This window comes from Hippocampus guttulatus, chromosome 8 (genome assembly GCF_054856545.1).
Source record: "Hippocampus guttulatus isolate MCC_2025c chromosome 8, RoL_Hgut_1.0, whole genome shotgun sequence".
NCBI lineage: Eukaryota > Metazoa > Chordata > Actinopteri > Syngnathiformes > Syngnathidae > Hippocampus > Hippocampus guttulatus.
The window spans coordinates 20,621,333-20,638,254 of record NC_141268.1 but is presented as its reverse complement, the minus strand read 5'-3'; the positions used below and the strand labels follow the sequence as shown (position 1 = coordinate 20,638,254).

General features: G+C 42.0%; 1 protein-coding gene across 6 annotated transcripts; it reads left to right on the top strand.

Moving 5' to 3' along the window:
* Nucleotides 1-229: 229 nt before the first annotated feature.
* On the top strand, nucleotides 230-16,787 carry arhgef3 (Rho guanine nucleotide exchange factor (GEF) 3). 6 transcript variants are annotated; one of them, XM_086118627.1, is made up of 12 exons: nucleotides 230-530; nucleotides 3,313-3,379; nucleotides 6,709-6,771; nucleotides 10,924-11,031; nucleotides 11,127-11,435; nucleotides 12,038-12,100; nucleotides 12,180-12,276; nucleotides 12,358-12,434; nucleotides 12,899-13,156; nucleotides 13,266-13,436; nucleotides 14,270-14,459; nucleotides 15,004-16,787. In XM_086118627.1, exons 1-12 carry the CDS (start codon nucleotides 496-498, stop codon nucleotides 15,462-15,464), a joined length of 1,899 nt encoding a protein of 632 aa, XP_085974753.1. In that variant the 5' UTR covers nucleotides 230-495; the 3' UTR covers nucleotides 15,465-16,787. The 6 variants fall into 6 exon arrangements, with proteins under 6 accessions (XP_085974753.1, XP_085974754.1, XP_085974758.1 ...); XM_086118628.1 differs by lacking the exon at nucleotides 230-530 and having other exon boundaries at nucleotides 3,243-3,379; XM_086118632.1 differs by lacking the exons at nucleotides 230-530; nucleotides 3,313-3,379 and adding an exon at nucleotides 3,386-4,638 and having other exon boundaries at nucleotides 6,712-6,771.
* Nucleotides 16,788-16,922: the final 135 nt, after the last annotated feature.

The window sequence follows — 16,922 nt, the reverse complement described above, 5'->3', positions numbered from 1 at the left end:
TTTTCTAGTATTTGTTGTATTTTCTAAAATTTTGCCTTTTTTTGGGGGGTAATCTAGTCTAATCATTCTCTGTGGACTTTATGATTAATGCATTGTTGTGAAGGCACGCCGAGCAAGAGCGCTGTCGTGATAGCTCTTATTTTGTTAACAGTAAAAATGTGTATGGGAAGCGTCCCCCCCGAGAAATCCCTCTCGCTTGACTTGAGCCATTCAGCTTCTTGACAGTTGAGTCACTTTTCATGCTTGTTCTTCTCCCAGCCCGGCAGACTTCTGGACCAAAACTTTGACCTCTGGATGTCATAAAAACCTTTTTTTCCCCATTTTTTTCATGTTTGCTGAGCGAGAAGACAAGCGCGACTGGAGCTTGTTGTGCTGTATCTTGCTTCAGTTGTTGTCGTTGGATTATTATTTTTTTGGTGGGGTGGGGTGACGTGGGGGCGGTTTTGGAAGGCAAGTGAGCGAGGAGGGGCTGAGTGAGGTGTCGCGGGGGCTCCCATGCAGGCAGGTGATGGATGGCAGCCCCCCGCAAGGTGAGCGTACCCAGCCTTTACTTCACTCCAGTTGCCATTCAAATTTCCGCTGTCGAAAAACAAAAACAAATCAAAGGAAGCCACGAATTGCATTCATAATGTCGCCATAATCATCATCATATAATCAAGTAATTATACTAGTACTGTACTCATCAGTAATAGTTTGAAGGCTATGTAAGTGATTCATTACTAAACCAAACGACTAAACCTTTTTTAATACTGTTTTTCACTGTGGTTCAGTCTGGTTTGTACTTTGTGTAGTTCCAAAATATTTCTTGCATTCATTATATTGTTGTAATATTTTTTGGGACTCTCAATTTTTTTTCTCAAGTATTTTTATTGTAGTCATTTTTCTATTTTGTTTGTCTTGCTGTAAAAAAAAAATGGTGGCGTGTTTGTGGGGGCTGGAAGGGAGGAATTGCATTCGAATTGATTTGAATGTGAAAATGGATTTGATATGCGAGTAAATGGAGTTGGCTTCTTGGTCACGGAATGAATTCAACTCATAAGTCAAGGTAGCAGCGCTACAGTAACAGACATCAGAATGTTCCAAAAAGCAGAGGGGTAAGCGAGGAGTGGACATGAGTCAGGGGGAGAAAAAAAAAAAGCATGAACAGCTGTGATTGGTCAGTGGGCGGAACTTGGAAAAAAATGTTTTAAAGCCTAGCAGCCCATGCGGACATCTTCAAGTTTTTTATGGCGTGCACAGCTTGACTGGATGTGTTGTTGTCTCTAAATTTAGGGCTGTATTCGAGTCAGCATTCAAAAGAAAAAAAATTGTGGGAAAAGTTGTGGCACTTTAAATTTTTGCAAAGTAATCGAGGACTTTTTAACTTAGCAAAAAGTCCTAAAGCTGTTTTATCTTTTTAATTTAAAAGAAAATTCTCAGATTTTTGTCTGCTTTGGTTTTTTGTTGTTGTTTTTTTGGTCCTATCTTTGTCTGATATTGAGATCTTGGCAGATTTGTATTTGTTTTGTCATTTTTTAATCATTATTGTTTTATGTTTTGCTATCGTTAGATTGACTGTTGCATGTACTTTATTTGTGGGGGGGGGGTTTTGGGGTCGTGCTTTTGTCTGTTTTTATTAATTTTTGCCCTTTTTGTGGGGAGCGTCACCTTTTTTTCCAAATTTCCTACGATTGTTTCAGATCCAAATCCATTTTGCTTTTATATGTTTTGCCTTGATTTTTGTTGTGTTTGTGTTAGTTTTGCATGTTGTTCTTATTTTATGTTTTTTTTTTGTTAGCTTTTGTCCTACGTTGTCCTATGTTTTGTCGAATATTGCCAAACGTGCTTGCTTGTTTTTATGACTGTTTTGTGTGGGGTTATTTTGCTCTGTTTTTGTTCAATTTTTGTCGCTTTTCAGCAGATTTTAGTCATTCGTTTTTATCGTTCCATTGAACCCATTTTTCCCTTTTTTGTGGGTCATTTTAGTCATAGAGCTCTGTCTTTTGTTGTTAATTTGTTTCATTTTTGGCATCTTTTCGTCTGTTTTTGTTTTGTTGGTTTGTTTATTAGTTTCAGTTAGGCAGGGAGTGTCGATGTGGCTTGGTATGCTGCCTGGCCGACGGCGTTGGCCATTTGTGGCTCATCATCAGACTAGCATGTTACGGTTGAAAAGCAAACAGGAAGTGGTGAAAAGTGTCAAAGAGTTCCAAAAGACGCTTGACAAGAACTCGAATCGCAAGGCGAGGCTGACGCTGATCTTTGCAGGAATGCCGTCCGTCTGCCAGACGTTTGTTTGTTCACGTTATAACCGCCGTGTAAGAAGCACCCCCACAGCAGGTGCTTCCCTCGCATGTGCTCTGACTTTTAATGGACAGGTCGCAGGGCAAATATGGACAAACAATGCACTGGTCGCCAGTCAGCGTCAGGGCACATTTTGGACAAACAAACGTCTGTCAGTTTGTTGGCAGTTAATTAAAACAACTGAAATAACTGCAATAAAAAATGAAAATGTAACTACATGATTTGAAACAAATCTTAATATTATTATATTTTATACACATATATTTAGTAGTAGTAGTAGTAGTAGTAATAGTGTAGCATGTTGTGTGTATGGGTTCCAAAACACTCTTCGTTAAAGGAAAAATACTCCAGGACTCATACATCTTTTGGGCAACGAGCACGTTTAGTGCCCATTTAATATTCGCTACACAACATATAGTTTTATTGTTCTTGTTTTGGTTGTAAAGTGTCCTTGAGTGTCTTGAAAGGCGCTCATAAATGAAATGTATTATTATTATTATTATTATAGCTACAGTTTCTCTCCTGACGTCATCAGTTTGCAATACGTTCCTTTTAACGCTTACAGTAGTAGTAGTCGTAATAGTAGGATATGTATTTTGTTTTTGAATAATTTTTATTTCATTATACGAGCTTTGGGGGTTCATTTCAAACAGATTTCGGTGTTGCTGTACATCCGTAGCTACAGAAAATCTTGCACTGAACAAATACCCCACATATTAGAAAAACATAAACGGATAAAAAATAAACTATAACGGAGCATTTTTGGAAAAATAAAATAAAACTCAAATCCAAAACTATAATCACACCAATTGGTTCATGTAGACAAACAACGATGTGGGAATGCGGTCAATCGTTTTAGAAGGTGGATGGTTACGAATTACGTGAGGACGTCATGCACTTACCATTGGAGGGCACCAGGTGGCGTTCTAGTTAAACCCGACTCATCGTGAGCTGTCAACTGGCTGAGAGACTTGGTGGCGATGGATCGATTGATCATCATTCCTTTATCTTTTTCCCCATGTGTCTCTTCAGGTGGAGGCCGCAAAAGAAGACGATGTCGTCCTCTTTACTCTCGGCTGACGGCTGCTCTTTTAGAGGGGTACACACACACACACACACACGCGCGAACGTGTATGAACAGGATACAAAGTGCCTTTTGTACCTTATTGATTGTGTCCACTGGTCTAAATTTTCTGTTAAGTGATTAATAACGTCATCACGGCCTCCTTCAGTTCCTTCTATTGTTTTTTTTTCAAACAGAGTGAGCCTACGGGTCTTAAACAATGAGCAAAAGCGGAGCATAGTTGCACAACAGCAGCACATGTACTTGTAATTTCCCTCATGCGCAGCCTTTTGTTCTCATTTCATTTTGCATTCATTCCCATAGGAAGGAATGGAAAATCTTTCGAAAAAAAATTATTGCAGGTTCAAAAGTGTCACGAACACAAAAACGCAATGGCTGATTTTTTAATGCTCTTTCCTGTCTTAAAAGTTTGACAAAGTTAGGAAAGTGATGTCATCATGATGATGAGTGTTGTAATCATGAAGGCAGAAAAAATATGCACATTTTCAGAGGCATTGTTGGCCGCGATGCTACAATGCTACTCACTTTACCATCTGCTTGCTAACGATGTCATTGGTATTCCCTGTTTGATCATATTGTTCTGAGACAATTGCATTTCCTTTTCTGTGGTTATCATCACTGCTAGCTGTCTTAGGCACATAAAAGAAGACTGCGAAATATTCGACAAAAATGTAATGGTACTACTTTAGCTGGAAAATAGCTAATGCAAAATATTTGGTAAAAAATGTAGCCAAAAATATTAGGAGAAAAATACATTTTAAAAACATATAAAAATAAATTGTAGACAACAAATATAAGAATGTAACCTAGCAAATGAAGGAATATTATATGGAAAAACCAAACATGCCATAATTTTTTGTCATCATTATTTATCTATCGATCTTGCTGATTGCTGAGCACACCGGTGCCCTTTATCCTCACGGTGCTCACTGACCTGAAGTCTGCCGGGATTTTCTGACATCACGCGTGATTTCAAAATACCGTTTTGGGACGTTTATGGCTTGACGCTAAATGTCATGTCACGGAGGTCAACCTGTCTTCGGCATGAAGGTATTTCCGGAACGGCCTTGTTGTTGTCCCCCTTGCGCCGGGCTCTCCGCATCTCCCAGAGCTCCTAATTTTAGCCTGTTTTTCCCCCGCGCCGCCGTCACTTCCTGTTTGTCCGACGGGGGCCGGCTGAGTGGTCGCGCACAATGCTGGAGGGTTCCTGTTCTTTGGCCAGCGCCTGGAGAGAAGGCCGCATCTCTTGTGGTCTAAGACAACTAATCTAGAAGGTGAAGAAGAAGAGGAAGAGGCGAAGTGTCGCGTGGCTGCATCAAATGTGATTGCCACTGAATTGAGAATCGAGTGTCAGTTGTGAGGCGCCGATGATGGGCTGCTGTCTGTTCCTTTACTATCGGGTGAGTCATAAAAATTTTAACCTGTTGCCATAGTTACCTGAATCAAGTAGCTGAGTTACCTAACTGACTAATTTTCAAAGAAACTTTGAATGCTACTTAGTGACTTTACTGATCTGAACTCGAGTGACTGCCAGCCCAGTTCAAATGGATCTTTGACATCCACAGTCATCAATGGCACTTGACTGAGTTTTCAAAGCAACGAGGGGTGCAGTGATTAACTCATTCAGTACCAGCCAATTCTGGACCAAGTCTTAAAAGACGTTTAAAAACGTCTTTGGGAGTGAGTGAGTTAATTGACAACTCACCGAGTTGAGTTCGCTAACTTGAATCCGTGTACTCAAACGGGATCTTCTGACTCCGCTGTGTGCTTCCTTTGAGTCTCGTCACAAATTTTCTTTTTTTTTTTTTTAACTGTCCACATACTCTCTGAGTCTGTGGTCACCAGATTCAACCGAATCATCACCGTCCGCCGCGTTTCCAACAAAGCCGTTCGCTGAAGTCAGTGGCTTGGTTCAATTGAATCACCCGAATCTGCTGCGTTTCTCGGGAGTCCGCGTCTGGAGTCAGCGATCCGATTCAACTGAATCATCTGAGTCCCTTGTGTGTTTTTCGTAATTCTTCTCACGAGAGGCAATGGAGTGATTCCATCGATTCATCTGAATCTGCAGTCTTTCTCGTGAGCCGACTAACTCAAATTAGTGAACGCTTGCAGATGAATCATCTCAGTCTGTTGTCATTAACCAACCAGTGAGTCCACTAACGCGAGTTGACTGACAAAAAATACAGCAGTGCAAAGGTTCTTTTAACTTCTTGATTGTCCTTCAAGAAGCCGAGGCAGTGAGTCAAAGGTAAACTTTGTCATCTTACATAATGTCCAAAACAACAACGTCCACACACACGTTGACACAAAACTTCCTGCCATTGTTCTGATCCACAACATCGCTCCTCTGTCTTCTCTTCACGTCCTGCCCGTTTGTGTCCTTTCCTTGTGTCCTCTCCTCGTGTCCTCTCCTCTTGTCCTCCCACACGTTGCCGCGTTTGTTTCATTGTGTGTTGTTGTCTTGGCAACCTGCAGGAAAACACATCTCGCACTTCTCGGCAGATAAAGCCGCTCGTTTCCATGGTGCCGTGTGTGCTCAGACCTTTTTTTTTTTTTACGTCTTGTCGACTCCTTTAGCTGGGTAGTTGCAGTTTGACTTGGCACTACTCGTACTAGTTGGGTCGCGGGGGCCTAGCCCAGCCGTCATCGCGCAGTAGACGGGGTACACCTTGAACTGGTTGCCAGCTAATCGCAGGGGCACAAAATCAATCATGCCCACACTCACACCTCGGGACAATTTCGAGTGCTCCATTAGCCTGCCATGCATGTTTTTGGAATGTGGGAGGAAACCGGAGTACCCAGAGAAAACTCACGCAGGCACGGGGAGAACATGCACATTCCATCCACACAGTGAGGCCGGAGCCGGAATCGAACCCCCCCCACCTCTGCACTGTGAGGCGGACATGCGATGACCTGAATCTTTCTGAGCTAAAGCTTAACCCCCACAAGTGTTTTATGCTTATTTATTGGCTTTTTCGAATGAGTTTACAATCACACTGCAGTGATGGGCAAAGAGAAAAGGTGTGATGATAACCATAGAACCGGGAATGGCACTCATCGCCACGATGGGAAAAGCTGTTGTTTGAAGGATGATGATGTTGTATTTAGTGTCTGACCGATGTGGATTTTTTTGAAGCTGATGCCGATTCCAATACATATATGTTTGAATGTTATCTTTGTCTTCTGCGGCAATGTGATAATGCGTAAAAAAAAAAGGGAAAAAAAGCTACATTTTTGTTTATTTTAAATGCACTGATATCGGCCAATTAAATCGATTGATTAGTCAGTGGCTATTTGTAACGTGCTTCTTTTTTTTTTTTTTTTTTTTTTTTTGTGGATTCCAGAAGAAGAGGAAGCAGGCCAGCAGAGATGCCGACTCGCTCAGCCTCTGCACTCTGGACATCAACGTAAGCTCTCACTTCAGTTCTTTGTCCTGGGCGAGCATCATGCTAACAAACAATAGAGAAACGCCATAGACAAGCTAATGAAACTAGCATCAATGTCACGCTAGTTTTAACACTTGAAGCAATCGTTGAAGACAAACGATGCCCCAACACATGTAGATAGACAATACTAAATAGTGAATACCAAAATTCCATGAATAGTTCATGCCCGAAAGAAATATATAAATAGCATTTTTAAACTTGTACTCAATTTCTAGTAAATCAGTTCAAGAAATAAATGAATAAAACCCACTTTGAATGAACTCCTTTTAGGGGATCAAACTACGAAAGAACTGCAACGGCAACATTTTTTAAAAGAAATGCTCACTGGGTCAGATTAAAAAACATCAGGCCTCATGTTTTTGTTCAAACCTGACATGGATGCTCACTGATCTGCAGACTCAGGAGACCAGCCGACGCCAAGTTTTGTCTGGCTTTGGTCGATGCAGTCAAGGTCATGTGACCTTGAGGACACACTCATACAATATCAACAATGCAGGCAGTTTTTTCTTTTGTCTGTGACTTTAATTTTAGTTTTAGGTTGACACCCTGGTGAGTTGGGGGACGGGGTGTGGGTGTGGCTGCTTTGGCGGCGGGTGGGCGTTTCGTCTTCGTGTCCCCAAATGTGACGTGACATGCACGTGTGGGTATTTTTGTATTTTTAGTGCGGCTGCCAGTTCCTTCCCGGGCGTTTCTCACTTCGCTGAAATCAGCACAGGATGCGCGATACCGCTGACCCCACCTCACCACCACACACACACACACACACACACACACACACACACGCACACGCACACACGTGTGAAAGGAAGACAAATTTTGATTCATTTTGATCCATTGATTTTATTTCTAAATCATCACATTTTAGTAAAATGATGATTTTTGACTTTTTTCATAGGATCTGATAATTGATTATTTTAAATTAAATTAATTAAAGATTTGCATAAATTATTTTTATTACCATATTACAATTAATTTGTTGTACATTAATTTGGCCATTTTTCCCAAAAATGGTTCATAAGAATGTACATATTTTGATGTATTTTTGTATTCATTCACCTTATTAGACAATTTACCAATTTTTTTAGTTTAAAAATAAAATATTAGTCAAGTAAACTAGTTTGCATATACTGGGCAATGAACTTTTTTGTTCAATTGAATAAGTTGTGAATTAATCAGGGAGTGACCTGGCCCATCCGTGTGAGCACTTTTGCAAGTTTTTTTGTAGGCCGGCTGTCAAATTCGACACGTGAGTTGGACGTTGACGTCGTCTAAATTCATTATCGACGTGTTTTTAATGAACATGTTGACGGGTGGGGTCACATGCTCCGTGAGCAATTATTGGATGGCACGCAAGCAAGCGATTGCGGGCCACTTTTTCATGCAGCTCCTCATGCAACTCGTACTGGGCCGGACAAATAAACTCCTTTTATTTTACAGACTCGGATCAACTTGAGTCACTTGAGTCATTTTAGTCGATGCGGTTGATTCAATACAAGCAAATACTGCAGAAAGCCATTTTGAGCTGAAGGCTGCATGACACGCAGCAAGGTCACCGACTCGGAGACGAGTCATTGCCCTAGCATGAAACCATGGCGACCGCTCCAAAGGGGACACAATGGCGGCCATTGTCTTCGTCTCATCAAAAAGTGAATACAACTTGATCCTCATAAAAGATTGTGTTGGGGGGGACGGACAAAAACGCAACATTATTTTTGTAATATTACTTTCCTGTTAGAAAATCATCTGACTTGATTCTAGTTTTGCAATCTTACAACTTTTTAAAAAATAAAATTAATAAAGGTCATTTAAAAAAAAACAAATTCATTGTATTGATTCCAATTCTTAATAGCATTTTCATCAATTAAATGTATAAATATGAATTTGATTGTATCATTGATTAAAATCCTCCCAACAGTTCTCAAAACAAAACAAAACAAAAAAACAATTACTTTCATTTTTTTCCCCCCCGTGTTCTTGTTATTCCCTTTTATGGAACTGAATTTTTTCACGAGTCGGAGCCTTTTGTGATGGAAAGTAGGCCGCTTTTTTTTTTTCCTCCGAATTCTGAGAAAAAGGTGGGAAGGAAGGAAGGAAGCACGGGGAGCATTGAGAGAGTGACGAGGTGATGAATCACAGAGAAAGAGAAAAACTGATAAGCCGAGCGAGCGGGCATCACAGACGGGGGGAGAGAGACACAGAGAGAGAGAGAGAGAGAGAGAGAAGCTTTGAGAGGGATGGAATTGAGCTTTTGTGGTCCAGATGTTGTTGTGAGGAGCAGCAGCGCAGTTGAGTTGTCGTTGTGCGCTTGGCTTGCGGGCTCGTCGCAAACCGCTGGCGAACTCGTCTTTGTTTGGTTTTGAGGGTGAGCATCATGGTTGCCGGGCAGAAGCGTTTGGGTCTGCTGCTGCACAACTTGAAATTGGCGTCGTCTGTGGAGGTCAGCAAGCGCGGGAGCAAACAAGTGCCGGTACCGTATCACACGCCTCAAAAACAACAACAACAACAAAAATAAGACCGGTTTTATATTGCTGTTGTAGTGTCATGTGTTAGAAATGCATATTTATGGCATGGGTGTCATCGTCCTGAAATTCATTTCAATTTAGTCTCGTGAATGACAACTTTTTTTTTTCAGCTGAAAAATGGGAATTTTTATCTCCACCAAACACAGGATCAGATCAAATCTGAGCTTTTTTTCCATTTGATTGTGACAATTAAAATCTGTTCTTGCAAGGTTGTATTTTTGTGAGAAAAAAAAATCCCTCGACAAAAAAAAAACAACAACAACAAAAAGACTTCATTTGTGTAAAAATACTTTTTGTGTCACTATTTTCATCATATCATTTTTTCTTCTTTCTTTTCTAAAAAAAAAAAGATATTTTCTTTAAAACCTTATTTTCATAATTTCTTTTTAGGTGAAAGAGTATTTCATCCTCCCCATGATTTACTTCATACAATACAATCCAGGTTTATTTATTTAGCGCTTTGACAACAACTACAGCTGTAACAAAGCGCTTGACAGAACATTTAACCTAAAAAGAACTCTAATGCAAGCCAAAAAGAACCACTGCTACACACTGTCAATGTCCGCACACTAATCGTAATTTTAATATTTCTTTTTATTTAGAAAAAAAAATGTGATCATATTTTCACTTTTGTGATTTTGTTCCTGGACAATTATGACTTCTTCTTTGTAATAACAGAACTTTTTATTTTTAAAATGCCTTTTTTAAAATCTAAAAAAAAAAAAAAACACTCCAATTTCAGTAAAAACGACACCAGTTGGCATTCTCCCCCTGCGGATTCCTGATGTTTGCAAATGTCTTCCAGAAATGTACATAATGTTGCTTCCGACCAGCGAAAACAATTCAAGGTGACAAATGTTGTTGGTCAAGGTCACAGTGCCTTTCGCCTGATACTGCTGACTGGTTAATTACCCCGGGGCGAGGCTTTGTGAAACCATCAATGTTGTTTTTACATTTGATTGCCCCGTGAATATGAGTTTGACAAGGAATATTGATGACGATTGAGTCGGATGGTTCGAGGTCAACGTATTAGCTTAGCATGAGCACATTAGCCAACCCTTTCAGCGCGTGGAGCGACTGATGCTTGATGAAGACACTTGAAATACCTCTTTTATTTTCTCAACTTTTTAACAGTCTTAACTGTCATGAGTGCAAAAAGATCTTGCCGCGACGCTGGAATAAATTCAAAGTACTCACAACCGGAAGACGGTCGCGTTCGGCTCCGGAAACGGGAACAGAAAGATCTACGCAGAGTGATTCTGGCACCTCATGGTGTTTGTACGTATTGCCGGATATTGTGTAGTCAATAATAACTCTACTTATGTTATAATCAGCTTGGTAAACATTCCTTTTCATTCAAAATGGTACTTTTCGCTGTCATACTGTAGCATTTAGCCTAGCATATCATTTAGACAGCTCAATGAAGTGTTGGTCGTCCCCTGGTTGTTGGCTGACGAGTTGAGAAAGTACTTGATTAGACACGCATCAACGTTCCAAATGTAAACCTTGCCGACGATCAGGTTCGTTTAGTGGTGGCAGCCAAAATTTTGTTGCCAATTAACAAGCGGTCTTCTCTGTGGTTGTTTTGCAGGAACCGAGCGCCAAGCGCAGCAAAGCGTTGGTCTCCAGGGTAACGTCACTGGCCAGCCTCCTGCCCATCAAGACGGCGCCGCTCAAAAGGTTCGGCCAGACGCTGCAGGTGAGCCTCCAAAAGCAAAACAACAGGATGCCGTTTGTTGTTGGGTTTTTTTTTTTGTTGTTGTTGTTTTTTCTGACGGATGTCAACTCTCCCAGCGTTCCATCAGCTTCCGAAGAGAGCGAGGACTTCCTCCTCCGTCGTCGCCTCCGCCTCCTCCTCGACCTCCTGCCCCCTCCTCCTCCTCCTCTTCCATGAAGATGCGAGTGACCTCAGCAGCCATGTCCAACTCCTCCTCCTCTACCACTTCTTCTTCTTCTTCTTCTTCTGGCTCCTCGACGTCCAGAGTTGCCGCGGCGACCGGCCCGGCCGCCAAGCGCCGCGACAGCAAACTCTGGAGCGAGACCTTCGATGTCCACTTGGGGGCTTCGCAAACACTAAGCCCCAAAGACATCAAACGGCAGGAGGTCATGTTTGATATCATATTGATACCTTTTACACAAGTTCAAATTTTACACAAATTCTGGCAAAGTATTAAAAAGTACAGCAAAAAAAAAATGGTTACAGTATTTTTTAATCAATCAATGAATGGTTAATTTTCTTTGTGTGTGCCAAAATTATAGTTATCAATAAATATTTCTTTAAAATAAACTCTCAGTGATTTGGATCTCCCTGCCTCTGTTATAAAAAAATAAACAATTATTTAAATCATTGTAATTCCTGGACTGAAATAGTTGTTTGAACACATAAGCAGTCATGCAGCCAATCAGAAAATTGATTCTGCCCACATCGCTAGTTGATGGGTGATTTTGACAGATTCAGCAAGACATTATTTTCAGAATATAATTTTTTTTCTGGCTTTCAATACATTATACTTTTTCTTCAATAAAAGTGAGACTTTGAAACAAAAATCTGAATTTATTCTCATAATCATAATATTTTGACTCCCCCCCTAAAAAACTATTGATTTTAATAACCAAGATTAAAACTGTTTAAAAAAATTCAAATTTTAAAAAATGTACCCCCCCCCCCCCCCCATTATACTAATTGTAAATTGTTTACATTACAGGCGATTTTTGAGTTGGCTCAGGGCGAGCAAGATCTGGTGGAGGATCTCAAATTGGCAAAAAAGGTAAGCTAAACAATGTGTTCTACATACGCAACCAACCCCAAGTGTCATCTTTGTTTGCGTGTGTGGGTGTGTGCTGCAGGCGTACCACGACCCCATGCTGAAGCTGTCCATCATGACTGAGCAAGAACTGAACCAGATCTTCGGTACCCTGGACTCACTGATCCCCCTTCATGAAGGTAATGCACAGCCACGACATCCTGACCCAGTTCTCATTCCGACACCCGAGTGCTGAGGGAGCGTTTTTTATTCATCCTCAGAGCTGCTGAGTCGGCTCCGCGAGGCCAGGAAACCGGACGGGTCCACAGAACACGTCGGACAGATCCTGACCGGCTGGGTGAGTGTGAAATGTGGCTGTCGTTGCGCTGTTTTCATGAGCCAAGTGCGGAAATGAAAGTTAGTTAAATATTTTTAAAAAATAATGTGTTTCATGAAACAGCTGATTGGCAATCAAAGTATACTTTTCATTTTTTTAAAAGAGAGTCTGTTTTTTTGGAAAAGGCATGTGGTTTGACAGACGGTTGACAAAAACAAAAGTACACGTTGACCTCTTTGGATGACAAGTGGTGGCTTACAACAGTGTCACCAACGAAGCTTACTTTGTTTTATTAAACGGAGAGCAAATGCGTGTGATTGATAGAAATGACTGACTGAGTCAAATGATATTCTTAAATTTGAATCTGCTTCCGTTGCGTCAAAGTTGAGATGGATCATAGTATCAAAATTGCTATCGTTGGCTAAATATATTCTGCTGCTATCCATACAATGTAGGCCAATAATAGTGTGCGTGTGTGTGCGCAGCTGCCATGTCTGTCATCGTACACGGCGTACTGCAGCAATCAGGTTTGGGCCAAGGCCCTGCTGGACCAGAAGAAGCTGGACCGTCGGGTGCAGGACTTCCTGCAGCGCTGCCAGCAGTCGCCCTTCAGCAGGAAGTTGGACCTGTGGAACTTCCTGGACATCCCGCGCAGCCGACTGGTCAAATACCCGCTGCTGCTCCGTGAGATCCTCAAGCACACACCCGAGCACCACCCAGACCGGCCGCACCTGGACCAAGGGGTGAAGGAAAACCCCTGACTGTGCAAAAAAAATATGCTTGATACCAGCAAGACCAACAAAGCAAGGGGAACAACTTTTTTTTTTTTTTTTTTTTTTTTTTTTTTTACAGATGTTGCTGGTCCAGGGCGTGGTGGCCGACATCAACAGGCGCACGGGCGAGTCCGAGTGTCAGTTCTATAAGGACCGGCTGCTCTACGCCGAGGTAGGCCACAGGGACGCCCTCATCCAACGCTCGCGGACGCTCAGCTGCCACGGCGAGCTCAAAAACAACCGAGGACTGGTGAGCGATGGTTTGACAATCTTCTGACAGAATCTGCAGGTTTCTTCATGTTTGTTTGATTTGAAGACGTGGCTAACGCCATTTCTGCATGGTTGGTAAAACCAAATTTTATAACCGCGCTTGTTGGCTCGCCGTCAGGTTCCCCGCTATTGACTATTTTGATCATCTCAAAAATGTTCTGTTTGAAAGCTTATTTTGAAGGAGGACATTCAATTTCAGGCATAAAAACATACTTGGACTCGGCCGAGTCGATAAAAATATTTTACGAATCCAATGGCCAAGCCCGAGAATGGAGTCTGGACTTGTATACTACAGCCATGAACGGGAGGTTGAAATTTTGAGGATTTGCACAATTTGCAGTTCAACGATGGCTCTAAAGGCTGATCAAAATACCGTATTTTCCGCACTATAAGGCGCTTCGGAATATAAGGCGCGCCTTCAATGAATGGCCTATTCTAAAACCGTTTCCATATTTAGGGCGCACCATATTATACGGCGCATAGAATCTACAATAGTGGCTACGGTTGTGTTATGCTTCCACTAGAGGGTGCTACGCTAAAGGGAATACAATAGAATGCATTGCAGCTTTATTTATGTAGAGCTTTCACAACCACTGCAGCTGTAACAAAGCGCTTTATAGAACATTTAAAATACTACATCCAAGAAATCAGAATATTGATCCATATATTAGGCACATCGGATTATAAGGCGCACTGTCGGCTTTGGAGAATATCGAATGCTTTTTGGTGCGCCTCATCCTGCGGAAAATACAAATTTGGCAGTGTGAAAAAAATATTTGCCTCCAACGTTTGAAATTCTCCTTCCATGTGTAGAAGCTCCACGTGTTCCTGTTCCAGGACGTGCTGGTCATCACGCGCTCCGTCTCGCTCAACGAGCAGCCGGTCAGCTACCAGCTGTGCCGGCGACCAATCCCCATCTGTCAGCTGGACCTAGAGGACGTCTCGGACGGCGAGATGAGAGTGGGCGGCTCCATCCGGGGAGCTTTCAGCAACAACGAGCGCAGTCAGTAGTGACGAGATGCAAGTTGCCGCCAAAGTCTCCGGCCATTCGTTTTATATATAAATGCCTCCGACCTCTGCCAACGCCCAAAACCCCTTCTCAGACAAACGTGTTGAGAAATACGGTGACCCCTTGCTTGTTGGTGATTTGCGAATCAATTTTCAGTTGTCATAATTTTTCTCTCAGTTGTATAATTAAACAAATACTAGATATTCTATATTTCATATATTACTGTATTATAATATCACATTTTCTGGCTGTAACTCATTGTTAGTGTTAAGGGACCAAAACGTTATTGCATTCATTTTACGTTGCTTAAATTAATTAGCGGATTAATTGGTTATTGGTATCAAAAATCTGAATCAGAATCGGTCTCGAAAAATCCATATTGGTCACGTCCAGGTTTTGCTGAAATGTCAAAGTGTCTGTATGACCGTTATACCACAAACCGAAGCTGGCGATGGCCTCAGACTTTGTGTCGTTGAGTGGAAGTTATGACAGGGGTGGTTCGCCTCACATGACCGCCTCATGTTTTGTGTCCTGACAGCAAAAAACTTCTTCCGCGTGTCGTACCGGGTTTCGGGTGGCGCTCCGCAGAGTCACTGCTTCCAAGCCAGTGACGCCTTCAACAAGCAGCAGTGGATCAACTGCATCCGCCAGGCCAAAGAGGCAGCGGAGGCGGAAGCGGCACAGGAAAATGGACCGTGTTTGCCAAAAGACGTCAGGAAGGAGCTGGAGACGGAGCTGGAGACTGAACTGGAACCAGAGGCGGTGATGGAGTCAGAACCGGAGCCGGAGGACGACAAAAGGCTGCGCGAGCAAGGTGAGAACAGGACGGCAAGGAAAGCGGACACAAGAAGTCATGCCGCTGCGGCCATGGAGACGGAACAGGCCGAATTGAGAATGGAAATGGAGGACGACGTCGGTGAGACACGCAATGGGGATGCTGAGGAGGAAATGGAGGCGTTCAACAAGGACGCCGGTGACGAGGAGAACATACGATGCTGATGTTTGCACTTCACAAACTACTAGAAAGGTCTGGATAAATGTATGGTCACCATGGTAACCAGGGACAACAAATACCAAAGAGACTTTCACCAAACCCACTGGCTGCAGTCACTTTAAAAGCTTGGAAAAGCCCTCCTGCAGATGTTCTGTCAAACAGAAATTTCTGCTTTAAGATGTCGTCTCCTGTGTCTAAAGGCTTTTTCACACCGCACTTGGTTTTCTTTGTGTTCAAGGACAACGGAGCCCCGGTGACTGCTTGCCTATATTAATTGGTAGTCCTTGCGTGGCAGCCAATCAGGAAGAAACAGGGAGACATTTACCACTCGCTGATTCTGAAATCAATCCACCACCGACAGCATGCTGCGTGTTACTGAGTGCAGCATGAAAAGGGGTGCTCGTCAAAATTTTTCTTTTTATTTAATTCTGTGTGCCCTCATTTATGCAAACAGGCTATTTTTATCCAGAACCACCGTTACATAAATGTTAACCTATCTTTGGGCTCGCATTGGACACGGATCACCTGTTGTCTAGGTCACATGACATTTGCAATTCGAGCCCGGAGGCGCGTTGCTGTCAATATCCGCATGGGGAAGAGTTGGATTTAATGTCAGCGGGTTTGGACGAGTGGGGGCACACAGAACATTGTGTAAAGGAAATGTTTGACTTGAGTTTAACACCCAACACTCACTTCTCTTCTCTGGATTCTGTGTGAAAGGCACATATGGTTCAATTTCCCATGTACTGTACCTGACTCAGATTCGATAATTTTTGTGATATCTCTGTGGGAAAATGGGCTCATCATCATCAAAAAAAAAACCACCTCAGTGATTTTAACATTGTCTATGACACTCACTGCAATAATGTATTTATTATTAGGACTGAGAGGAGTAACAATATATTTATGCCCTTTGACAGCATTTTGTCACTCTGCCAAATCGATGCTGCCACAAGGCAAGTCAAAATCGGCTACGAGACACTATGTTTGTCTGTTGGCTCAAAATCGAGCTAAATCCTCATAATCTGACGTCGGCATGAGGGGATCAATCGCCGATCATACATAATGTATTGCCCCCATGCTCTGATGTTGTCATCCTATGGTGTCATCGTGTTGTCAAAATGAGTTTGACGAAAGGGGCATATTACTCCTCCCTGTAATGACTCATCTCACATGTGCAGCCTGCTGTGTTATGATGATGACGATTTGAAATTTTTTTCCCAAATGAATGACAATCGGAGAAAGATTGTAATGTGTATATCTGGAACTGCTGTATAATATATATTTGTGTACATTGATGTAGAAATAAAGCCATTCATATCTGTCAAGTGTCGCCTGTCAATGTGTCATTAAGTTTAAATTGTTCATTTTAAAATGTTTAAAAGTCTGATTGAAATTAAATATAATTGACCATGTCAGGACTCAAGATTTTGTAAGTTTCACAAACTGATATGTCATTTTGG

Coding starts and splice junctions, on each gene's coding strand:
- arhgef3 (XM_086118627.1), top strand. CDS start 496: ATGCAGGCAGGTGATGGATGGCAGCCCCCCGCAAG. Junction 12,277..12,357: donor ACTGATCCCCCTTCATGAAG/GTAATGCACAGC, acceptor ATTCATCCTCAG/AGCTGCTGAGTCGGCTCCGC. Junction 12,435..12,898: donor GACAGATCCTGACCGGCTGG/GTGAGTGTGAAA, acceptor GTGTGTGCGCAG/CTGCCATGTCTGTCATCGTA.